Below are 26,436 nucleotides of genomic sequence, written 5' to 3' on the forward strand. Positions count from 1 at the left end.
CCATTTCTGGTGTAACGTCGGGTGTTTCTTTTCACCAGCCAATCACCTTTCACGTTGCCACGTCCGTTGCCACGTCGCGCTGACGTACGCTAAACAAGCGCTGCCGTGCGCACAATGCAAACGAGCCCAAAGGCGCGCAAAAATAAGCCGCCCATTGCTTACACACAAAGTCAGACCTGGCAACGCAGCCTACGCCAATCATGTGTGAGAGATCTACAAGCTATGGGGCAGAGACGCCACCGTATCTTAGCAACAACTACAGCGCTCACTCTCATTGGTCGTGTCACGCTAACAGCAGTCTCCAGACAATGGCATCGCAGACAGCTTGCTGTTACTGCTGTAGCCATCACAGGCAGTTGCAGCACGACGGACAGGGCGCTGTGATAGCTGCCATGTCGCTAACGCTAACCTGGTTGTCATGCCTGCAGCGGCTGTGCAATCACTTTGTCAACAATGCACGTTCGTGTGGTGAATGTCTATATTGCTGCTCAGTTCGTCCATTGTACATGGTGTATGTTTGTGTGTGTCTTCTGGAGAACTATGTAGCTCCACAGCAACTACAGTAACTAACGTAATGGCAGGACCGCCCCGTGCAACGCATGTTACGCTGCATTATGCTCATGTAGTAATTTCAGATAATTTCGCTCCGATTAGAGCAGTGTTTATCAACCCTTTCACGCCGCCCCCCCCCCCCCCCCCCCCCCCCCAAATACACGTACTTGATCTGGGACCCCCCCATTCTGTTTGACTCCGTTCCACAAGTAAATATTGTGAAAATAGCCAATCTACAAGCTCGAAACGCCTCACGTTCAGAGGCTTTGTACGCTTGGAGATCGGCTATTTTCTACATGATTGCCTCTTTCTTACATTCTTTGCCAATGTGGCCCATGTTTTCATAGCATAGTTTATTGACTACTTCTGTTGCAGAAATGGCCATTTCCCTTACTTTCGGTTTTTTATTGTCTCCGCCAGGCCGAAAGGCATGGCGCAAGACTATGTTTCACCCCCTGTCCGTCCGTCTGTGATAGCTAATCTCTCACATCGTTGACTTGATCGCAGCAAAATAACAGCCCGATGTGGAGAGTCAGTGAGAGCTGGATAAACGACGTAAAATGTGTCAAAAGGAGTCTGTACGGCTGTCGATAAATGAACACATGACGTCGGTGGGAGAGGAGATATTGTGTCTTTTGGACAAACAGCAGCGTGGTGCTGATGTTTGTTGTGTGAAGCAGCTTAATGTCAGAGTGTTTGTGTTGGAGCGCCTCAGTGCGGCTGCAGAGTTCATGTGCAACCTCTTCCAGAGAGACACAGAGACACTAGAAACTCTGCTGGGGAAAAAAAACACTGCTGGGCATTGACTTTCCTATGGACATTGATCTACACACTGCAGGTATATCTGCTACACACACAACATCAAACTACACACTGCAGGTATGATGCAGCGTTTGCATTACAGCCAGCATGCCAGCGTAGTTCCCATATGGTTTCAAGGTGGGCTAAACCATATGGACCCCATGTCAGCAATGTCAGCGCCATCCACTTCAGTCCCAACTGCGATGCCCATGCAGGCTATAAGTAGCTTCTACCTGGCCCTTAGGTGGGCCCCAACTAGCCATGTTTATGTGGGACCAAGGCGGGTCCTAACTGGGTTTGCCCATGCAGGCTTTAACTGGCTTCTACCTGGGCCCTAGGTGTACCCTAACCAACCACAGTGCAGTGCCCATCGCTCCAATTGTTGTGACGTCAGGGCTCTCAATACTGCACATTGGTGGAGGAGGAGGGGCCGCAGGGCGACCGCACACATCGCTGAACCAATGGTAGCCCACGGATGTTTCCTCTGTGGATTTACAATCTGCCCCTCTATGCCACATATCATCCGCACTACAGGGTCTTCACTGACCGAGCCACGGCCCCACTGACCCTCATGACGCTACGCCACTTAAACGTGCGGCAGCATGCGCTGGGTTGCCAGGTTTGCACAGCCTGCGCCAGAAACAAGCAACCACCTTCATGAAAAAAAACAAAACACCGAAATGGTCCGCAATGTTCCAGGGGTGTCCCTGCGCGTCCCAACACTCCACAGGGGGTCAGTGGACCATCAGGGGGTCCGCGGACCCCCTGTGGACCCCCTGAAACATAACAAATATTATTTCTTCAAATTTTTTCCTTTTTCAAAAAAACTTTTCCACAGTTTCACTCCGGCGATTTGGGTCCCCCAATATACACACGGCCACGCTGGGCCCCGTGCGCGGCTGGGGTTGAGGGGGGCGTAGCCCCCCGAAACTCTAGTTGTATATATTACGTATTGTAGTATAGTTGTAGACCACAGCCGCCCTTGTGTCGTATACATTGTATATATTCCGTATTGTATTATAGTCAGAGCTGGACAGGGTAAAAGATTCGGCCCTGACATTTTGGCCCAGACCGGCCCACCACAACCGGCATGCAGATAGCAGATACTCTACCGCCCCGCTCCGTCGAGGTACACACAAACAAGCCCTAATACCACCACTTTTACTGAAAATCATCCCTCCATGTTCTGTAGCCTTGAGTAAAAATAATTACACAACCCATACACAACTACACAATCCATAAATATGATAGTTAGCCTACAGTACTCACAAACAAGCAGAGTGTGTTGCTCTTATGAGGAGGATGCTTGCTAAAGCACATCATGGCACCGGCAGGAAGCTACCCTACTCTGGGGAGATCATCTCCACTGGAGATGATGTATTGGACTTATTACAAACCTGACCACTACAAGAAGTAGAGGACTATTATGAATCGGTGAAGTATGAAAATGAACATGATTGCATGTGTAACCAGGGCACTTAAGCCCGGAAACACAATACCAGACTACGCCACCCAGGGAGTTTCACCCGGAGAATACCACATACATACAGTTTGATATACTTAACTGTACCCAACAACAGGTTTAATAAGGACAGAGGAGCAGAGACGTGTGTTTCTAGTACAAAAATATAATTATTTTATTTAGGCTCATAGTGTTGTATGCTATGTCAAAAAAAACACCTCCCGTAGCATTTTTGTGCTAAAATAGATATTCCCAAACTATCACAAATTGATGGGGTTAAAAAATTCCAGACCCCCACCCTTTCTGGGGGGTCATCTATTTTGGCACCTCCCAGAACAGTACGCCAGCCAGTTAATGTCCGATTTTCATAATATTATAGTTGTTTTATAGGTTTTAAATATTCTGAGTTGATTTATTACACTTTTAAAGCAGCAGGGAAGAATATTTTTCTAACTTTCGGTTGGGGTCTTTCCTCAGCTGGGACACCCCAGACTGACCCAAAACTGACCCCTCAGTGTTAGTATAGGAAATAAAACATTGTGTGGAGACCATGTAAGTCGACTTGTATCTGCACCATCTTGTTTTGACATAATGAAGTTGGCCCCTGTGCATGTCGCACATCACCAAGTTAACGGTTATGTTTGTTGGTATTACATATGAAACCGCAGCTCTGTCTGCTGTGGTGTAAAGAACATCACAAGAGGAGAGGATGTGGTCACAAAGAAGGCTGTAGATCATGTTTACAGTTACGGTAGGACTGAGAAATGCAACCTAACCACATCCCTATGCTTTGCAAACAACACCTGCCTGTCTGCAACCACCATCGAATCGAAAACATAGTCAGAGACAACTATTACTGCATTGGCTTGTCTTGCACTGTGGAAACAAACACCACCATCTTGTGCATGTGGGTGGTACATATGAAACTGCAGCTAACAGCTCTGGCTGGTGATAGAGTAGACTAGAGAAAAGCACGAGAGGAGAGGATGAGGTCACAGCAGGGCTGGACTGGGACAATCATGTGATGTCTCTCTGCTCTGTGGGCCGGAGTTACTGAAGGATTGGCCCTCTCACTTAGTGGCCGCCCAGCCCACAAATGACCGTAACTATCCTAAAATGGGGGCAAAAAGAATTGGGCCGCCAACCCAAAAATGACCGTAATGTTCCAAAAATGAATATATATATATATATATATTTTTTTTTGTTTAAAATAATTTGCGGACCACCATCCCAATAATGGTCGACCCACCGGGCATATGCCCGGTATGCCAGATGCCCAGTCCACCCCTGAGTATAGTTGTAGACAACAGCAGGCCATGTGCTGTATACATTGTAGTATATATTGTATATATTACGTATTGTAGTATAGTTGTAGACCACAGCAAGCCATGTGACGGCTGTAGAAGCGGTTCTCCAGGTCGATCCGCGTCTCTCCAATGACATCATCAGAGCCCACCATGTCGTGATCCATCACCATGACGACCAACTCGGTCTCCAATGGAAATGATACCGTCAGATCAAACACCCTATAGGAGAAAACACACACACATGTGCGTGCACACGAGCACACAAGCACGCACACACAAACCATTAGAAAGACAGATAGGAAACCATACAGACAGACAGACAGACAGACAGGCAGGTACTCACTCTCCAAACACAGGGTTGAGTTGCTTGGGGATGTAACGATCTTTGGAGTCCACCGTCTGTTGTCCAACTTTCACCACCAGGTAGGGATCTGCTTTACCGTTAGGATCTGTAGGAGACAGACTGCTAGCCTGCAGCACAACACAACACAATACAGTACAGTACAGTACAATACAATACAATACAATACAATACAATACAATACAATACAATACAGTACAATACAATACAATACAATACAATACAATACAATACAATACAATACAATACAATACAATGCATTATGACTGCATGTGAGAGTTAGTAGTGATACTGAGACAGGTAGTAGTGATAGTGAGACAGGTAGCCAGTGAGAGTGAGACAGGTACCTAGTGAGAGTGAGACAGGTAGTAGTGATAGTGAGACAGGTAGCCAGTGAGAGTGAGACAGGCACCTTAACGATGTAGACTCTGCAGAGGACTTTGACAGGAGAGTTGTTGGGGATTCCATTAATGATCTGAGGTCTGCTGTCTTCTTCTCCTTCTTCTATTGGATACACCAAGAATGAGCCCTGCAATCACATGTCACTGTATATAAACATACAAACTCATTCTGAAATCACATTTAATAATATCATTATAAAAACATGCAAACTCATTTTTGTTAAATTAAGTGTTAAATAGCTCTATATTATCATAGTAATCATTGCTATAGCGTGTTTGCTCAGTAACATGGGTCTCCCTGTCTCTACAGCTCTTTAGTAAACAGACAATCCATTTTCAGGTCATGATACAATTTTCCAATCAGGATAGCCAAATCACACGGTATACAGGATAAACAAGTGAAATTGGAAGTAATGAAACAAAGAAATGAGCAGAAATTGAAACTAGAACACTAAATTTGAGGCTGTTAAATGGATACTCTCTCCTAATTGGCTGACATTTGCAACCAAACTGAAAATGTATTTTCTCTTTACTAAAGAGCTGGAGAAACGGGGAGACCCCTGATACTGAACAAACACTCTATAGCAATGATTACTATCAGAATACAGAGCTTAAAAACATTTGACTTTTTTTCCCCAAGAATTTAGAGTAGCCAATTATTTTTTACCCCCTTTTTCTCCCCAATTTAGTCGTTATGCCAATTAGGTTCCTCCCCACACACATTTCTGTGTTGTCACTGCTGTTGTATCCTACTGACTCACCTGCCAGTGAGGAGCCCCCACGGGGAAGACGTAGGGCCTTCGTCCTACTCCTCCCGCTTAATACTCCCCACTGACAGGTGCCACCACCACCACGTACTCTGTAGGAGTGTGTGCAATGACCGATATCAACCGCCCCGCCCGGCTTCCCTCCCCCAAACACGGGCCAATTGTGTTCGCATAGATACCTGTCAAAGCCGGTTGCAGTTGCACCACGGTGGATTCGAACCCACAACCTCCGTGGTGGTGAGCAGGGACTTTATCACTGCACCAGCCAAGAGCTGACTGAGCTTTACATTTTTAACATATATCTGTCTGCCTGCTGGTCAGTCTCCCTGTCTTTCTGTTGGTTGGTTGGTCTACCTGCCTGTCTATTTGTCTCTGTCTTTCTGTCCATGTTTCCAAGTCCGTCCGACCGACCGCCCGCCCGTCCGTCCATACCTTGTATTTTCCCATGATCCTCTCATCGTCATCATCATCGTCGTCCTCTCCTGCGGCGGTCCGTCCTTTATAAAGCGGGAAGATCTTCAACCAGTCCTCAAAGTTACTGAACGCTGACTCCAGCTCTGAACTGTACAACTACACACACACACACACACACACACACACACACACACACACACACACACACACACACACACACACACACACACACACACACACACACACACACACGCACGCAAATATACAATTTACAACTACACAAAAAACTAAGAAATGCACTGGAATGCCCTACATGTGATGAGAAGAGTGTGGAAATCTGACATGGGAGAAGTCCTCAAGAGGACCTACTGTGGACTCAGAGCTGCTGTATGGCTGTACAGTACACTAATAACAGTACAGCAGGAAAGGGCCCTGGATGGAGTCTACACAAGAATGCTACGAATGGCACTAGGCGTCACATGACACCTAGACCGCACTCTCGCATTGCAAGCATTAAATAATATAGTTTTGCTCTTGTTAAGATTGGCCTTCTATTTAGCCTACTTCAATTAATTAAATATTGGCATATTGGATCAGGAATGTGAAAATGGAATCACAGGAATGTGAAAATGTTATATTTCCATGATTCAAAGGCATTGTTTTGGGTGAACTACATCTTAATGACACGTGACCTGTGTGGTTTTATCTCTGTAGTTTGACCTCTGACCTGCAGCGTGGCGATGTTCTTCCTCTTTGGTTTGGGGGGTTCTATCTCTATGACGACCTCCTCCTCTTCCTCTATAGATGCCATGGTCAAAGAGCCTCCCTCTGGACAAAGAAATAAGGAGCACGTCACCCATTTTCAACCTTATCTTCATGTAATTGGTCCACTCCTCACTGATGCTCATTATAAGATGGCACCATTTCTGTTTGCTCACTCTGTGTCTCATTGGTGGACAGTTCAGAAACCTGCCTACCAATGACATCGTCAATGGGGATGCCAAGCTAATAGACACTACAGCCTCTTTGTTCCTGGAAAGTTAACATGCTGAAATAAAAGGCGTTTACATGACCAAAGCTGTCTACTGGCAAGTTTCCGGAGTGGTGCATAAACCACACACTGCATTTCAATGTTGTTTCTTAAAGTAATAGTGTGTAACTTATTAAGTTAAACAAAAGTCATCTTTCACAGGCATATTTTTCAAAATAATCCTTTTGACCACTTGGTCACAAGTGGTCATTAAACACAATTTTAAACACTATTTAAACTCTATTTTAAATTTCTGTTTGCTGCTTCCTTTTATTAAGCTTTTTCTTTTTATTCTTCTTCTGCAATGTAATTGTTTTGACTATTTACTGGTGTTTTTTGCTCTGTGTCTTTAATATGTGTTTTTTTTAATTAAGGAGATACGTGTTTTACTTTGTATTTTCTTCCTGTTTACTGTATTCTATGTCCTTTTATAATATGTTTCCTTTGCTTAAAGGAACACTTCAACCATTTTCAACCTATCTTCATATAATTGGTCCAATGAGGAACATATTTTGAATAATCAATTTCTAAATAATGGAGCAATTATTTTTGATTTCTTGTCCACCTTTGGAGTTAGATTATGGCATGGTAACTACACAACAAAAACCTCTACCAAAGTGGTCTTGTCCTTTAACTAGACGGTGACAGTTGTTTAGTTTCTACATGAAGACTGTACCTGGTTCTGCCTGTTCCTCTAACTCCTTCTCTAGAGCTGCCTGCAGACAGACAGACAGACAGACAGACAGACAGACAGACAGACAGACAGACAGCATGAGATAGTCCTTACAGTGTGTTTATGAAAGACGGCATTGGTGTTAAGTACATTTACTCAAGTGCTGTACTTCAAAATACCTTTGTGGCACTTTTACCTTACTTGCGTATTTCAATTGTTTTGATACTCAGGGGAAAATATTGTACTTTTTACCCCTCTACAAATATTTGACAGCTTTACCTGTCTCTCTCTCGCCAGCTCTTCCAGTGATGTGTAGTACTTGGACCACCAATCAAGTTCCTCCTTTTCTGGTGTCTCCTCCTCTAGCTCCTCCCCTTTTTTGGTTTTGGTCAACATCTTTAGAGGAGCCTGAGGCGATGTTTGGACGTGATTAGCGTGTAATTTGCATATTATCAGTATAGCAATGTTTTCATCCTATATACACAAACGAGAAGAGAAGAGAGGAGAGGAGTACATACGGACACCAGGTTCAAGGGGTTGATGGGGATTTTGCTCTGTTTGATTGACAGCGCTTTCAGGTCCATACTTTTCACTGTTGTCAACGGATTGACCTTCCCTTGTCTCACTGGACAGACAGACAGACAGACAGACAGACAGACAGACAGACAGACAGACAGACAGACAGACAGACAGACAGAGAGTTTAAGCTCCATCCCATCCTCTAGCCCCTGCCGCAATATGGGGGGGTGTTAGGGGGGGTGGATGATGTCATTTCTCACAAACATTTGATTGTGCGTTGCTGACGCACGCACGCATGCACGCTATACTTCCTATAGCCCCTCCCCTTACCTGTAGGTTTAGGCTCCTCCTCCTCCTCTAGCCACTCCCCCAACGTGGGCGGGGCATAAGTCATCAGACTCGGGACCAGGTGTGTTCCCACCAACGCCATGCGACCAAACGCTCTCTGCTCCACCACGAACACCGTCAGAGGAGGGTGCAGGTACACCTGCTCTGGAAGCTCCTGATTGGAGGACAAAACAGGCCATGTGATCATGACTAATACACTTTAACTGACTCAAATTATACTGCATTTCTATTTTGCCTGACAAAAGAAAACAACAGCGAGTACTTCACGTGTGTTTTAAACCTTAAAGGATTAGGGTTCAGATTTGATATTGCAATTACAATTTAAAATGTACGCATTTAGCAGATGCTCTTATCCAGAGTGACTTACAATAAGCTAGGTAAACACATACATAGAATGCAGAGAGACAGTGTAGTAACTCAGGAAACTAGGAGCCCAGGTAAACAAAACATCTAGCATCTGTCTAAACAATATATCATTGATATAACACAATATATCATTGATATAACAATCTGAAACTATAGAATACCAGGTAAACAATGAACCTAGTGTTTAAATAACAAGCTATCAAAATTGAATTCTTAACATTGTGGTCAAGGAAACAAACCTAAGTAACACAAACATGAGAGTGAGTGACCAATGTGTGCATGGTCGTCATGTCTTGGTTAGTTGCTAGCTGGAGTCTGAAGAGGTGAGTGCTAGGGGGTGAGGTGGAGTCTGAAGGGGTGAGTGCTGGGGGAGAAGTGGAGTCTTTATTACGGCGAAATATTGGGTGTGAGTAACGTTTCAGCATCGACTAACGTTTTGATGCCGTGCAGCTTCATAAGAGTCATGACTGGAGAAGCTGCACTTGGCATCGAAACGTAAGTCATTGTTAGCACTTCATTGTTGTCTGTGATGCTCCAGTGCTTCGTTCCTTTTGTCTGGTGTAAATAATTGTTAAGTAGCTCTATATTCTGATAGTACTCATTGCTACACAATTCAGTAACAGTGGTCTCCCTGTCTCTCCAGCCCTAAAAGAAAATACTGTATCCCGTATGAGAGAACTCACACAGAATACAGGATATACAAGTGAAATTGGAAGCGAACGGTATCAAAATTGCTGACATGCGGGTCAGCAGCCCTGTGGCATATGGCATGTTTCATGTACAGTACTCACCACATCAAAGCATTTGACCAGTTCTTTGAAGTTGGGATGTGTTTTGCAGCTGAGCATCTCTTCAGACTCCAGATGGCTGCCACCGCACTCCACACGCACCTGGGGGCGCTCTACCTCAAACAACTGGACCCTCCGCAGGTCCCTGACGCCCCAGAACAACACCTACACAGTACACACGCACGCGCGCGTGCGCACACACACACACACACACACACACACACACACACACACACACACACACACACACACACACATACACACAGTTTATAGCATAGCACATAAACGTGTGAGTGTGTCTGTCAAGTTTACTTAGGCTAAACCTAATTAAAGTATTTTTCTTTGTCAATATTTCATACATAAAACAATTATTTTTATATGTTTTTATTCACACAATACTATTTCTGAACTTTATGAATGTGTGTGTGTGTGTGTGTGTGTGTGTGTGTGTGTGTGTGTGTGTGTGTGTGTGTGTGTGTGGGTGTGTGTGTACCTCTATCCTAAATGTCTTCAGAATGGGTCGGACTCCATCAGGTATGATGTAACATCCAGGATCTGTCAGGTACTCTGGTACCACCGGATCTACACTTCTGGGAACATTGGGCTACACACACAAGCACGACACGCGCACACACACACACACACACGCGCACACGCACACGCACACACACACACACACACACACACACACACACACACACACACACACACAGCCGTTATCAGACCATGTCACACTGACATCATGCAGACATGCGTGCACTGCACAAGCAGGTTGCATAAGAAACCAACTGCTCAAGAGATGCAACGGAAAACAAGTCACAACATGTATAAAAATATATTCCATTAAACGTTCAGCTGCAGCTTTCCTCCCAGTGCAGATGAAGAAAGCTTAGGATATTTACTGTGACCTCTCCTTCTTTACATAGGCTATACACTCCTTGGTTGGCTTGATTCCTACTTTGTTGCGTGCTGGTGTCGTGCATGGAGAATAGCAGACCTACTGTACAAGCGACGCATTGTGAGCTTGTAGGTGGGCTATTCAGGGCCGTTGTCAGCGTACGACACGCAATTTTTGAAGCTTTTTGAATCCCGTCTTTGACTCATCCATATCACAATAAAAATCTAAAACTCATAAAAACTGAACTAAAACTAATTAAACTGACCTAAAACTCAGCTTTTTCACAAATTAAAAACAAAAGTTAACTAGCAAAAACTGCTTTAAAAACAAATTAAAACTAAACTGACGTTGAAAACATAAAGTCAAAACAAAATAAACACTAAAAACGAATGAAAAACTCTTATATACATCTTATATCCATACATACAGTAGGACGTTGAGTGAACAGAAGTGAGCGCTCCTCAAAACAACAGGTTTGGGAATCTGTTGGGAATGGCATGCAATTGGTATATATCAGTGGTTCTCAACCTTTTCTCAAAGCGTTCGCGGCCCATCCATCTGACCACTTAACACGGCAGCCGATACGCCGAGGGGTGGGCCGCGTGCATTTTCAGAGCATGTCATGATCGATCAATCAATTGTGTTCTGGCTTGGATCAATGGAACTAACGTAGTAGTGTGATATAACCACTGGTCTATATCACACAGACACATTGATCAATTCAATTCAATCAATTCAATCTTTATTTCAGAGACAAGGGAGAACCATATCACAATAAAAACACCGTACAAAAGATCGACCAATCACCTCTCCAAATCCAGAGTAGTCCAGCTCTATCAGTTCGAAGGCAGCCAATAGCTCGCCTGCTGAGGCCTTCCCTCTGCTGATGTCATAGAAGCGTAGGCGAGGCTTCTGGTAGAGTTCCTCCACAAACTTAAACTCTGGTTCACAATATGCTCTGCCCAGAGGCTCTGGACTGCCCTACATGCACACACACGCACACACACACGCACACACGGACGCACGCACGCACGCACGCACGCACGCACGCACGCACGCACGCACGCACGCACGCACGCACGCACGCACGCACGCACGCACAAAAAACAGGTTACAAGACACAGCAAGGTTATATACAAAGTGGTGGACATAAAACAGTGGTTCTCAAATATTTTCATGTCAAGGACCCCCACACTAATGTATTTGTCCGTGGACCCCCATCTGAAAATATTTTGTGCCTGGGAGTCAGGGACCCCCTAAAGACATCTGTGTTGTAAACATAGCCAATCTACAAGCTCACTCTACAACGCCTCGCATTGTGACCCGAGCTTGTAAATTGGTTATTTTGGAATAGCAGAATTTTAAAATAGGGTTAAAGAGTTCAAACACATTTTTATACTTCAACGAATTTTGCTGGTGACCCCCTGGAACCCCCTCAAGGACCCTGGCTTTGGCTTTGTCTGTCTAGGAGTAGGACAAAGGCTCTACATCCTCCCGGTGGGGGCTCCTCACTGGCAGGTGAGCCAGTAGGATACAAATGCAGTGGCAACACACAGAAATGTGTGTGGGGAGGAATTTGGTCCATTTGGTTCCATTTGTACACACCCGTAAGGGACCATTTGGAAACCCCTCAAGGAACCATGAGGGTGGGTACCTGGACCACACTTTGATGCCCACTGGTGTAGCAGAGTGTTTCCAGTGAGCCAACATTCACAATATCAGCACCCAGAATGAAACAGAGCCTTCATTAGTATCGTTGGTAACAACGAAGTAAGGAAGAGGCCCAATGTATTCCCATTTTTACATATTGCTGCCTATTCTCCTCCTAAACCTAAATGTGATGGAGAGACGACTCATCCGTTCCGAGGTTGCAACGGCGGTACAAGCAGGGTGACACAATGGAAATCCGCAATGTAGTGACTGCCAGAGCTCTAAAAAATACAGTGGTGACCATGGTAATGGAGATTTAGAATGGGATGTTACCACGCTATCATAGTCGTAGACGCTGACAATGACAAGGGGCGGGTCTTCTCTAAGCTCCTCCTTCTTTCCCTCCAGTAGAACTCTGTCAAACAGCAAGCACTCACACCAGGCCGGAGAGAGTGTCTCGTTAATCACCTAGCAACAGTGACATACAAATAAAGTGTTAAAGGAGTAGTTCACCCCCGAAAAATGACATAATACAGTATCTATTGTTTACTCCACTGGTTCTCAAACCTTGTCATGTCAAGGACCCCCAAATGTGTGTATTTTGCCGTGAGCCCCCATCAGAAAATATTATGTGTATTATTAGTTTTCAATACTGTTTACAAATAGCTGATGGGTTAAAGTTTATTTTCTTTTTCTATTGCTACATTTTGTAAAGGTAAATACTGCGAGCCGAGCCGACAATATAACACATAATAGAATATATCTCAACTCATTAATACACATATGACAGCATACATACCCTTGTGACTTGGCACTGCGTGGAGAAGAGCACCTTGGCAAAAGGGTCTGACAGGCCGTTGTCATCAGCAGCCATGAGGCTCCGCCCCTGATACATATGACACCGCAGCTGGAAGTATCTGCTGTCTGTACACAGGACAGTACGATTAACTAGGGCTTAATCGTACATTAATAATGAATTAATCATGATTAATACGGAAAATATGCCCATTTTCTCCAAATATTGTTTGTGGGAACGGAAAGATAAATGTCTCTCTTTATCTCTCTTGCTGTCATTTGAGCCAACGGTGCTGCCGTTACCTAAATTGTACAGCCTATTCTGGCAATAATTAGCCGAACCAGATGCATTGTTTAAAGTGTATAGCACAAGTGCTAATTTTCAACACCTGTCCACAGGAGGCCTTTATAAAATAGAATAACACTAGTCTAAAACCCAATCAAGTACAAACAAACCATTATCCCCAAATGGCACCGGTCTGCAACTGGTCAGTCCAGACCGCAGTCATTTTTGCAACTGGTTGCAAGTTGCGACTAGTTGCATTGGTGTGGACTGGCCTTTAATTGCGTTTATTTTATTGTTTTACACAGTAAATTTGACAGCCCTACATTTAACTTTTAACACTAGTTGCTGTAGTAGTAGTTGTGGTATTAACAGTAGCGTTATGGTCTAATCTCTGCATGGATTTGATCCATAACTCTATATTAAAGGGGTATTTCACTTTAAAACACTTCTGGGGTAATTTTAACGCCTACTCTGGCACCCCAGACAGTTTTTAAGTTGCTTGATTCAATATTAAGATATTTAATATTCATTTGTTCAGACACGCCCCCCTCCTATATACCCCCCATTGTAACTCCATTTTAACCATGTTAGATTCACAGAAAACACACATTCTTGTTTTCTTTATTTATCCAGGAGAAGTTCAATGATCACTATCAAATTCATTACATTTCAGCACTGGGGGTCTTCTCACTGAACCTTCTCTGTACTCGATAGGCGTAAAGCTAGACAGTCACTAGCACCACTCTTAGGAGGATGACTCCTTTGGCTCCCGCTGGAGCATGCACTTCTGTCCCCACAGCTGGGAAATGGGGACACTTCAAGTGCACGGGGGGGAGGGGGATGGGTTGTCTCTGTAGACAAAAGCACTACTCTTCCTTTTTTTTCTCTTTTTTCGTATTCCTTTTCTTTATTCTTTTCTCCCTCTTCATTTTCCTCTTTTCCCTTTATCGTTACTCCCTTACCCTGCCCTTCCCCTCCCACCCCTCCCCTAATAGGGGGGACTCAGTCAGTAACACATTTATTGGCCCTACCTATCTCATATTCACTCGACACCTTTAAATGGCTAATATAAATTCACAAACTCCAAACAATAGGTCTGCCATTAGGTTTCTGAGCTGGAACGTTAAGGGGGTGAATAACCCAGTTAAACGTTCAAAAGTACACTCCCATTTAAAACATCTGAATGCTGATGTAGTGTTCCTACAGGAAACACATTTACGTGATAAAGACCAACCTAAACTTAGGTCTGCATGGATCAGTGACATCTTTCACTCATCTTTTAACTTCAAAGCAAGGGGGGTAGCAATTTTAATTAACAAAAAAGTCCAGTTCACCCCCTCCAAGGTTATATCAGACAAAAATGGCAGATATTTGATCGTCGCAGGCACTCTGCACCGTACCCCTGTACTACTGGTTAACGTATACGCCCCAAATTTTGACAACCCAACTTTTACAGATAAACTATTTAGTATCTTACCTTCTTTAAATACTCATCTTCTGATACTAGGTGGCGATCTGAACTGTGTAATCCAACCGGCTCTTGATCGCTCGAATCCACGTAGTCTTAATCAATCTCGTATGTCCAGGTCAATATCAGAATTTATGCTCAAGAACGGTTGTGTCGATCCTTGGAGACTTCGCAACCCACAGGGTAAGGAATTCTCATTTTTTTCGAACGTGCACCAGTCATACTCCCGTATCGATTACTTTTTTATTGACAGCTCACTTATTTCCAAAGTCTCCTTATCTCAATATCACTCAATTGTCATTTCGGATCACGCCCCCCTAAGCCTAGACATTAAACTAGAAGATCAGCCTCGCTTCACATCCCCCTGGAGGTTTAACTCTTTGCTGCTGTCAGACGAAAAATTCAACGAGTCTATCTCATCTTCAATCGATGAATTTATTGCCACTAATCATAATGACTCTATCTCTCCTTCATTGTTATGGGAAACACTTAAAGCCTTTTTGCGCGGCCAAATAATTTCCTACTCAGCATTTTCTAATAAAAAACGCAAAGCCAAGTTACAAGACTTGATGACAAACATTTTAAACCTGGACCGCCAAAACGCAGTTAACTCCACCCCAATCTTGCTGAAACGGAGGATCGACCTGCAGGCAGAATTTGACCGCACTGCAACAACGGATGCGGAACAGCTTTTACTTAAATCACGTAGTAACTATTATGAATATGGCGATAAGCCAAGTAGGCTGCTAGCCCACCAAATGAAGCGACAAGCATCCTCCCGATTGATTTCCAGCATTAAAGATTCTACCAATAACCTCACCTCCGACCCAATAACTATTAATGCGATTTTTAAGACCTTCTACGCCTCTCTCTACAACTCAGAATCCCCATCAGACACCACAGAAATGTTAGAATTTATTGAGCGTCTTGAAGTCCCAACCGTCGACCCTGCCGCCGCTGACCAGCTTGATACACCACTAACCTTGTTAGAAATTAAACTCTCCATAAAAGCCATGCAAAATAATAAAGCACCCGGCCCTGATGGGTTCCCCATTGAATTCTTCAAAAAATTTATTGACAAATTAGCTCCCCTTCTTCTTTCTGTTTACAATGAATCATTAGAACGCGGCCTACTACCGCAAACTCTAACCCAGACGTCCATATCCCTCCTGTTGAAAAAAGACAAGGACCCTACATCCTGCTCCTCCTACAGACCACTATCTCTATTGAACGTAGACGTTAAAATTCTGGCCAAAGCCCTAGCTACACGACTTGAATCTATTCTTCCCACTGTTATATCAGAGGAGCAGAATGGCTTTATCAAAGGCCGCCAGCTGTTTTTTAATGTCCGTACACTTTTTAACGCTATTTACTCAAAAGAGTCATCCCCGACTCCAGAAGTAGTCATTTCACTCGATGCGGAGAAAGCATTCGACCGGGTTGAATGGGGCTACCTTTTCGCTGTACTTCATAAATTTGGATTTGGCAATAAATTTATATCATGGATTCAACTTCTGTACACCTCTCCACAAGCCAGTGTCCGCACTAATGATACTCAATCAAGCTATTTTACACTAACACGGGGTTGTAGACAAGGCTGCCCATTGTCTCCATTACTTTTTGCCGCAGCCATCCAACCTTTATCAATAGCTTTAAGAACCTTCCCTCTTTTTCAAGGAGTCTCCCGCGCCGGTATTGAGTTAAAATTATCATTTTATGCAGATGATTTACTTTTATATATAACAGACCCACTAGTCAGCATCCCATCAATACTATCTTTGCTGAAGACATTCGGTTCCTTCTCGGGGTATAAAATCAACATTCTTAAGAGTGAATGCTATCCCATAAACACATCCGCCTTAGCACTTAAACAGACCGAAATCCCATTCAAATTCAGCTCGTCAGGGTTCAAATACCTAGGGATCAACATAACCCGTACTCTACCATCTCTTTATGCTGCCAACTTCACTCCCCTGATTACCCAACTCAAGATAGACCTACAAAAGTGGAAGTCACTACCTCTGTCACTGGTTGGTAAAATCAATGTCGCAAAAATGAACATTTTGCCCAAATTTCTTTTTCTTTTTCAATGCATCCCTCTGTTCTTACCTAAACATTTTTTCAAAACAATGGACCAAACTATTAGTAACTTCTTGTGGGATGGGAAAGCGCCCAGGGTGAGAAAATCACTACTCCAACAATTCAAACTCAATGGAGGTCTCGCGTTACCAAATCTCCTCTTTTATTATTGGTCATCTCACATTCACAAAATTACATATTGGCTTCACTCACCAGAGCTACCATGGTGCAGGCTGGAAGCACAGTCGTGTCCATCATCCTCCCTTAGGGCCCTACTCACTTCTTCGCTACCAGTTAACCCCTCCACCTTTACAACCAATCCAGTGGTACGATCCACTCTTAAAATCTGGCTTCAATTCAGGCGCCACTTTAAATTCAAGTCAGCCTCTACATTGATGCCCTTAATGCGCAACCACCAGTTCCCCCCATCACTAGTTGATACATCTTTTACATTTTGGCAGAACAAAGGCATTAAGTTTTTTAGAGACCTTTATAAAAATGGATCCTTCTATAGTTTCTCAGACCTAGCTTCAGATTATAACCTACCTACATCACATCTGTTTCGTTATTTTCAAGTCAGACACAGTACTACTGCTCTTTTTCCTTCCTACCCTTCTCTACCGCCTAAACAGTGTTGGGATGACTTTCTCGAATTCAAACCCCACCAGGATTCACTCATCTCTAAAATATACAACAAACTTATGACCTTCGACGATCACCCCATAGCTAAAGCACGGTCAGCTTGGGAAGAGGAGCTGGGACCACACTTAACTGATTTTGGAGACCAGTGGTGGGACAAAGCAATACACAAAATTGGATCAAGCATACCGTGTGCAAGGCTAGAACTTATACAGTTTAAAGTACTACACAGAGTTCACTTTTCTAAAACTAGACTATCAAAAATGTTCCCATCCATAGTAGACCAATGTGAAAGATGTCACTCATCACCATGCAACCTGAGTCATATGTTTTACTTCTGCTCCAAACTTAATACATTTTGGAATGATTACTTCGACACTTTGTCCAAGGTTTTGGGTATTGAAATACACAGGAACCCCCTAATAGCCATATTTGGGGTCACAAGTGGTGGTGTCACTCGAACCAACTCCATACAATCAGATGTACTAGCTTTCACATCTTTATTGGCGAGACGCTGTATTTTACTTCTATGGAAATCATCTAAAGCCCCATCCACGTCCAGGTGGCTCAGGGATGTTATGTATTATATTAAGCTGGAAAAGATTAAATACTCCGTAAAGGGCAACTCCGCTATGTTTTCCCATAAATGGGACCCATTTATCACTTATTTCAACTCACTACAAACTCTGCCCTCTGACTGAGTCCCCCCCCCCCCCCCCACCCCCCCACCCTGCCCTACCTTCCCCTCCCCCGTTCCTTCCCCTTTTTTTTTTTTCTCTTTTTTTTTTCTTTTTTTTTTTTTCTTTTCTTTTCTTTCCTTCTTTCTCTTCCTCCTCTTTCTCCTTAACTTTCTTCCAATCTTTTTGTTTAATCTTATCTTTATCAACGGTGTACACACCCCCCAGTCATTTTCTTTATTACATTTCAAGTCTGTGAGTACCTGTATGATTATATGTATTATTTTGATTTATTTTTTTTATTTTTTTTATTTTTTTCTTTCTTTCTTTTATTTTTTTATTTTTCTTTACTTTTTCTGATGGTTGATTTGCATACAGAGACGATGCCGGGTGAAAATATATTAAAAAAAAAGGGGATATGAATATAACTGTACATGCATATATTATGTCTGTGAAACCTAAATTGAATTCCCTAATAAAAATATATATAAAAAAAAAAAAAAAAGGAGAAGTTCAATGAGAACAAATGATCTTTTTCAACAACGCAGCTGCTTCACACTCACACGCACATTAAAACCTGGGAGCTGCCCTACAACCACAGTCTTATACTGTTGGCCTCTGAGCAGCTCCACTGGAGCAGTTGATGGTTCAGTGCCTTGCTCAAGGTCACTTCAGCAGTGTTGTTGGTGGGGTAAGTGGTGGCCATTCACTTCCCCACTCAGATTTTTTTTTTTCTGCCGGTCCGGGGAATCGAACCGGGAACCTTTCGGTTACAAACTCGCTCCGCTAAACCTTTAGGCCACCGCTGCCCCCTTGTGCATAATGTACGTAATTACCGCCACCACTGGTAGTACCACCAACCCCCTGGCTCACAGTAGAGTCTCACCCTGGCAGGAGAGGTGGTTGGGGGTCTTCTTCCTCCCCGTGGCCAGGGCTCTGGCTCCCTCCTCCTCTTCCTCGTAGAGAGGCAGGAAGTCCTCAGGCAGAGAGGTGACAGCCTCCTTGCTGTACTTGGTCAAACCCAACCACAGATACACCTCCAGCTTGGCAAAGATCTGCCCTACTGGTCCTCCTGGGGACTGCAACACACATAAGGGCCTGTCACCATCATGATTCTTTACTTGACGATTCATTATCACACAAATAATTTCCATGAAATATTTAAACACCCCCAGGGCTCTATACTAGTGTCTTTTCTGTTTTCGCCCTACATTAAATATCTTCACTGAAAATAGCCGATCTACCAGCTTACAACGTTGCGACGTGACGTGTTGTAAGCTTGTAGATTAGACTATTTTCTGCTAAAGTTTCCAGGAATGCGGATGCTGGGGTTTAAGTGGTTAATTGTGTGTTTGTATATAACATGAATAGGGGATACTCATGTACCTGTCAGACTACTTTGACAGCGTAAAAGACACACACAGGCACAACACCAGAGGGAGCTCCACTGATCTCATGAACCCAGATTCGGCACAAACATGGGGTCAAATTCGTTCTACTGCGATGCCACCAAAATGTGGATTGTGTGTGTGTGTGTGTGTGTGTGTGTGTGTGTGTGTGTGTGTGTGTGTGTGTGTGTGTTACCTTCATGTAGAGGGTAGTGACTTTCCCACAGTCCCGCCCCCTCTGCTCCTCGACCAATGAGAACAGGATGGAGTGGGCGGGGATCCTGATGTAAGCCAATCGTTTTGCACCGCTCATTAGCCATAGAAACGCATCAGGGATGGTACACTGAGGCTGTTGGTGACATCATTGGTAATTATTATTAATGATGAAATATCTATTTTTTAAATTAACTTAGTCTTTCTAATTTATATCAGAATAACTATGATGATGATTAGGCCTGTCACGATTATTACAAAATCGCCAAATCACAATCATTTGAGATAATCTTGATTATTTTGCAAAATCGTCATAATCGTTTCCACGTTGAAAAATGTTCTTACATTTTCAAACATAAAAAAAGGAAAAAATAGCCGATCTACAAGCCCACAACGCGTCACAATGCAAGCTTGTTGATTGGCTATTTCCAAAAAAAATGTGTTAGATATGTCAGTCATTTCTTTGTAAATAAAAAAAGTTATTTGTCATAATATCTTCCCTGTGAATATTTTGTTTACAAAGCCTAAAAGGCAAAGAGAAATGTAAGTTGTATTCAATTGTTCCAATGTTCAATGCCAAAACCACAATTAAATCGTTAATCACAAGTATTTGTATGACAATTAATCGTCAAGTAAAATGTCATGATCGTTACAATCCTGATGATGATGATGATTGCTAGTTCTCAATGTTGGGTCGGAGGAACACCAGGGGTCCAAATAAACCCTTACAGGTCTGTAACTCTGAGAGTGTGCAAATGGAACCAAATGGCATGTGATGATGATGATGATGATGATGATGACGTTAGAACTCTGACCTCTTTAGAAAGTAGGCGGAGCTTCTTCAGGATCTTCCTGGCATCAACCAATCGTTGCTTTGCTGTCCGTCTGGTGACACGCCTCTTAGCCCTCACTGCCTGTCTGGCTACCAGCACCTAGACAGACAGACAGACAGACAGACAGACAGACATCAATGAGATCAGAATTCATGAAAATAAATGTTGTTTGTCATGTAACAAAGTGACAACTTATCCCCCTCATTATCCGTACGGAACTGAAATTACACCAGACTGGGAAAACAATATGGACGAAGGGAGCTGTGACATCAGTTTCTACAGACCCGTTTTGAAGCCATATTTCAGTGAATTCAAATCTACCATCTTGGAATTTCCGGTGCTGAAAAGCAACCAGAAATGCTATCGGCTAGAAGGGCAGTGAGGGCGGGGTCTTCACTCAGTAGAACCAGTAGAAGCTTTAGAAGCATGCCCTACTTTATCATAAAATGTGAGTGTCGCGCAAAAGTAGTGAAAATAGCCGATATACAAGCTCATCTTTTTTCACAATTTTTCTTTTTTTTTTCACGTATAGGTTTTCACCCGACAGTGACGATATACAGTACTGTACAGAGTACTTACAATGTTCTTCTTGATGAAGTCCTTTCTGCATTTATCCAGGGAGTTTGGTTTGGCTATCACCTTCCTGTCTGAGAGCACACTAAACTGTCTGCACACACACACACACACACACACGCACGCACGCGCGCGCGCGCGCACACACACACACACACACACACACACACACACACACACACACACACACACACACACACACACACACACACACACACACACACACACACACACGTTTGTATTGCTATACTTGCACCTTTACTTACAGCAATATTTTAGGACGTTGATTTCATGAAAACATTTTTTTTGTGTGTATGCCATTTTCAACCCTAGGCCTAAAGGATACGGACTGCCCACTGCTGTTTGTTCTCGGTCGGTGTTGGAGGCGTAGCTGTCAGCTGTGTGTGTGTGTGTGTGTGTGTGTGTGTGTGTGTGTGTGTGTGTGTGTGTGTGTGTGTGTAGAAGTGTAGCGGAATCAGAATCCAAATTGATAAAATCCCAACGATACCCATCCCTAGACTGATATTGGAGGTTGTGTCCATTCTGACAGGTAGACGGTATTCCTTACTTGCAGGAAGCAAGAAGCTCCAGCAACACCTCCACCAGTCTCTCCTTCACTCTGCTCCTCGGCCTGCGCAGCATGCTGTCCACCTCCTCCAAGCCTGACTCCTACAGAGGAGAGGGGATGGTAGGGGAGGTGAGGGGAGGCGGAGAGAGGGGAGGTTAAGTAGAGGAGAGGAGAGGATAATCTTAGCGATTATTCCATTGATTACTTTATCAACTAGAAAGGTGCAGTTCCTTGGATGCCCGGGGCTATAGGGGTTGCTTGCCTCCAGGTCCACAGCGAGTTGCTGTGTGCCCGACTTTTTTATTGAATTTATGTATTTAGCAAGCAAGCAAGCTCATGAATTTCACGCCGCTATTTGAAATGTACTTTTGTACTTTTGACTCCACAACATTTCTAGGAAGTGACTCTTGACTTGGGACCCAAACTTATATTATGAGTTAACCACTAAGGCCCTAATTCAAATAGTGAAGCTAGCCGATCTACAAGCTCACCACATGTGTCGGCTTGTGACGTGTTGTGAGCTTGCAGATCTATTTTAGCTATTTTAAAAAACATTTTGAATATTTATAATCTTTTAATTATTATAGTTAATCTCAAAATGTCAATAAAGCAATGCATTGATATTAACCTTTTAAATACTTAAGCGTTTATTTGAGTATATACAGTATACGTTGTCCACCACTGGTAAGATGCTGTACCAATGTGAGTCCATCGAATGAATCCCTTGGCAGCAAAGAAAGGGAGTATATTAAATAAAAAGGAACAGAGTGTACTTTTGGCTGAGGGGGGCGGAGCCAAAAGTACACTGATCACATGACCTCAATCAATTATCCAGTTCTAGGCAACATAGAAGGGGGGGACTTTTTTCTTATTTCCATACAACAGCTCTAAGGTGTATTAAAGACATACTGTAGTTCAATGTTGAAAATGAGTGGTATTCCCCTTTAAAGTATACTAAGTTAGTCCCATTGATCCAATCCGGAAAACAATCGATTGATTGATCATTAAAATAAACATGCTCGCAAAAACTTTCAAGATTTTCAAGTGGGCCCTGATCCAGGAAAGGTCGAGAATCAATGATTCAGCAGATCATCATCATACCATCTGCTGCAGCCTATTTTTATGCTATGAAAACCATTTGAGTGTTTCTGGCTGACATTTGTCATTGTTTTGGATTGTTGACTTCCAATAATAAATAAACATTAATTTGCATAAAGTAAGATTATGTGTCCATTCCCATGTTAATAAGAATATTAAAGATATAAAAAATAAACTTTAATGCACATTTTGAACGGATAAAACAAAAGATTAATTTGTAATTAATTGCAAATAGCAAATAGTGTCTGTCTTACCAGTCTGTCGGCCATCTTGTGAAGCCAGTTGGACTGGTAGTAACGGAAGCTGTCGTCCTCAAACTGACTCCACACAAACAGACAGGGCTTCTGTCTCACTGTAGGAGGCTGGAGAGGAAGACAGCTGAAAGACCTAAAGGCAGGCAGGCAGACAAGCAGACAGGCAGGCAGACAAGCAGACAGACAGGCAGGCAGACAGGCAGACAGGCAGACAGGCAGACAGGCAGACAGGCAGACAGACAGATAGTTAAAGGTAGGGTAAGTGATATTTTAAGTTTTTTGTTAAAAGGTCAAAGCACTATATTCTGATAGTATTCATTGCTAAGGAGTGTTTGTTCAATAATAGGAGGCTCATCTCTCCAGTTCTTTAATAAACAGAAAATACATTTTCAGGTGGGTTGCAAATGTTCCTGTATGAGTTATACAGGACTCATACAGGATACAGGATAAAAAATTGGAAGTGATGACACATATAAATAAGCAGACAAAATTGGAACTGGAACAATATAAAATCTAAGCTGATAAATGGGTGCTCTCTCCTGATTAGATAAAATTGGTATCCCGACCTGAAAATGCCTTTTCTGTTTATAAAAGAGCTGGAGAGACAGGGAGACCCCTGTTACTGAACCATAGATTTCAATTAATGTGACCATAATTGACTAAACGTATATCATGATCATTTTAAAAAAGAGTTTGAACTAGGGATTGAAAACATAAAAGGCCCTATTATGCACATATTATTTACAGGTCTTATGCGGTCAGTCAGTCAGTCAGTTACCTGTCATATTCAGTAGGCTGTGGTCTCATAGGGGAGGAGATGGATCTGTTTTCTGGTTCAGGGTTGATCACCTCTCTTTCCAGCTCGTCCTCTGAGTCCAGTAAACCCTGTGCCTCCTCATTCAGCTCCTCTCTGCTCCTCCTCAACTCCTCTCTACTCCTGCTCAGCTCCCTCTTACTCTTCTTAGCACTCCCTACCTCCACTGCCTTCCCATAATTCCCTAAGAGAGACAACAGTTCAGAGGAAAAGACACCCAGCAACAAGTGACAAATAGTCATAGAATAGATGAGAATAGAAATATACCGAAACCGATATTTAGAACCAATAACTGACTTAAAGTGACACTATGAAACTTTTTTTAATGAATAAAATCAAATGTTGTGAAATCTGTATGGTAGAGTATGTCAATAGGATATAACTTATACAATTGGGGTGGTTGTATTTTGTGTCCCTGCTCTTCTATTGAGACATTTAGATTATATCATAAAGTAATGTCTCACCTAGACACAGGATCTGACACGAATTTTGAACTGATGGTCAAGATTCAATTTATCCCCTGAGCAAGCAGGCAGGCTCTATTAGCTCAATGGTGAAAAATTCCAGCACTTGCACAGGAAACCCAGTTCAAATCCGGGGTAGAAGAAGAAAGTTACATAGTGCAGCTTTAATTGACTTAAGTGTATTATTATTTTATTTTATAAACAACTAAATTGATTAACCAATTAAAGGAGTCCCCCATGACAGCCGGGGCTTCTGATGAAGGGGAAAGGAACTGGTTGGAATAACATGTTCCTTCCACGCGCTACGTCCTACCGGGGAAACTCTCAGGTGACAAGAAGGTCAGTTGGCTCTCATGCATTGAAGGAGGCATGAGCTCGGCTCTGGGCTCCCTAGGCTGGCGAGGGGGAGTGTAGCACCCAGGATCACTTAGATAATTGGCACCGGGTGAAAAAGGGTTACAAAATCGTGGGATAAAAAAAAAATTATAAGAAAAAGGAAAAAAATATATAAAGGAGTAGTTTACCCAAACAATTACTTATTTTCTATCAATAACACACCTCATGAAGACTTGAATTCATTTTTTTTTTTCAGATTTCAGATTTTTTTTGTCACATTCCTGAGCCAATAATTTGATGACCGGGTGGCTGCTCAGTAGGAGACTCAATTGAGTTTCAATTGAGTCACTCTGCCGGTGTTTTTCTGTAAATATACTTTTTATTGCTCCTGGTATTGATGATGTCTTGTATAGCATTGTATGTCTGTATATTTCTTGATTAATTGAATACATACGGCCACAATGGAAACACGCCCTCAGGGCTTTTTGGGTTATCCTTTTAGCATTCTTGTACAATTGTACCACTGTACTTTTTGCAAACTGTTTATAGAGTATTCGATCGATCAATCAATCAATCAATCAATCAATGGGATTTAGTTTGAAAACCTATGATATTTCCCTCTAATTGAAACTGCATGGATCATGTGTGAAGTATTTATTTAGTAGGAGACTGCTTACCGCATTGTAAATTAATATTTTAGACTGCTTATCTCATTGTACATTAATAGTTTAAACTGGATTAGACTGGTTTGACACTGGACTGCATACCTATGGAGAGTTCAAAGGTGAGAGGTCGTGACCCTACAGAGGGGTCCAACATGGTGACCTCAAACAAAGAGGCAAACAGCAGAAATTCCTCCTTCTGTCCCACGAACCCCTGAAAGACATGAAACGTCTTGTTAAGCATGATCGGAAGGTGTGTAAACAAACATGTAGAGCGCTCTTTCCGGGTAGAATGTCTATGGAACATACATACAGAACATTTAGCTATGTCCAGTTTGTCAACCTGTGGTATTTATAACAAAATAATATATTTCTAATAGTCAATAACAACATCACAAGTGTCCCGTTCTTCCAGATTAATGAATGATACTGCTACAATGCCAATGCCATTATACCCTGATTTTTTGCTGTGGTCATGTTATGATGATTTGGTTTAATCAATGGAAACAAGTGTGTATATCCACCTTGACCTTTATTTTTAAGAATTGTCAATCAATCAAGCAATCAATCAATCAATCAATCAGTCAATCAATATTCATCAGTGATTCTCAACGTTTTTGCAACATTCTCAGAGATAAAGAGCGATAAGGGTCCAAGTGGTTCTTTTTTTTGTGTGGGTGTGTGTGAGGGGGGGTTACCCCGTTTTCTCCCCAGTCTTATGCCAATTGATTCCTCCCCGCACACATTTGTGTGTTGTCACTGCTGTTGTATCCTACTGACTCACCTGCCAGTGAGGAGCCCCCACCAGGAGGACGTAGAGTCTTTGTCCTACTCCTCCCGCCCAACACAGGTGCCCCCCCCCCCCCCCCCCCCCCCCAGCCCGTAGAAATAGGTGTAGTGACAACTATCACCCTCCCCGCCCCGGCTTCCCCCTCCCCTGAACACGAGGGGG

The 26,436-nt window shown here is 43.0% G+C and overlaps 1 protein-coding gene across 2 annotated transcripts in view; it reads right to left on the reverse strand.

The window, feature by feature from the left end:
- fer1l4 (fer-1 like family member 4) overlaps window positions 1-26,436 on the reverse strand; it is a 62,640-nt gene that overhangs the window by 7,775 nt on the left and 28,429 nt on the right. The window contains exons 19-40 of one of the 2 annotated variants that reach the window (XM_084063154.1): window positions 25,590-25,698; window positions 23,987-24,206; window positions 23,209-23,341; window positions 21,857-21,957; window positions 21,295-21,382; window positions 20,698-20,814; window positions 19,866-20,018; window positions 19,168-19,360; window positions 13,137-13,261; window positions 12,671-12,805; window positions 11,495-11,668; window positions 10,283-10,393; window positions 9,793-9,954; window positions 8,618-8,789; window positions 8,287-8,393; window positions 8,048-8,176; window positions 7,772-7,796; window positions 6,793-6,893; window positions 6,084-6,221; window positions 4,896-5,012; window positions 4,466-4,593; window positions 4,171-4,341 (exon numbers count right to left, since the gene is read on the reverse strand). In XM_084063154.1, coding sequence (XP_083919280.1) covers window positions 4,171-4,341; window positions 4,466-4,593; window positions 4,896-5,012; window positions 6,084-6,221; window positions 6,793-6,893; window positions 7,772-7,796; window positions 8,048-8,176; window positions 8,287-8,393; window positions 8,618-8,789; window positions 9,793-9,954; window positions 10,283-10,393; window positions 11,495-11,668; window positions 12,671-12,805; window positions 13,137-13,261; window positions 19,168-19,360; window positions 19,866-20,018; window positions 20,698-20,814; window positions 21,295-21,382; window positions 21,857-21,957; window positions 23,209-23,341; window positions 23,987-24,206; window positions 25,590-25,698 — 2,909 coding nt within the window. Of the gene's footprint in view, window positions 1-4,170; window positions 4,342-4,465; window positions 4,594-4,895; window positions 5,013-6,083; window positions 6,222-6,792; window positions 6,894-7,771; window positions 7,812-8,047; window positions 8,177-8,286; window positions 8,394-8,617; window positions 8,790-9,792; window positions 9,955-10,282; window positions 10,394-11,494; window positions 11,669-12,670; window positions 12,806-13,136; window positions 13,262-19,167; window positions 19,361-19,865; window positions 20,019-20,697; window positions 20,815-21,294; window positions 21,383-21,856; window positions 21,958-23,208; window positions 23,342-23,986; window positions 24,207-25,589; window positions 25,699-26,436 lie in introns of both variants that reach the window. The other variant, XM_084063153.1, reaches the window with a different exon arrangement.

Source organism: Gymnoscopelus microlampas, assembly GCF_963454915.1.
Source record: "Gymnoscopelus microlampas genome assembly, chromosome: 7".
NCBI classification, from domain to species: Eukaryota; Metazoa; Chordata; class Actinopteri; order Myctophiformes; family Myctophidae; genus Gymnoscopelus; species Gymnoscopelus microlampas.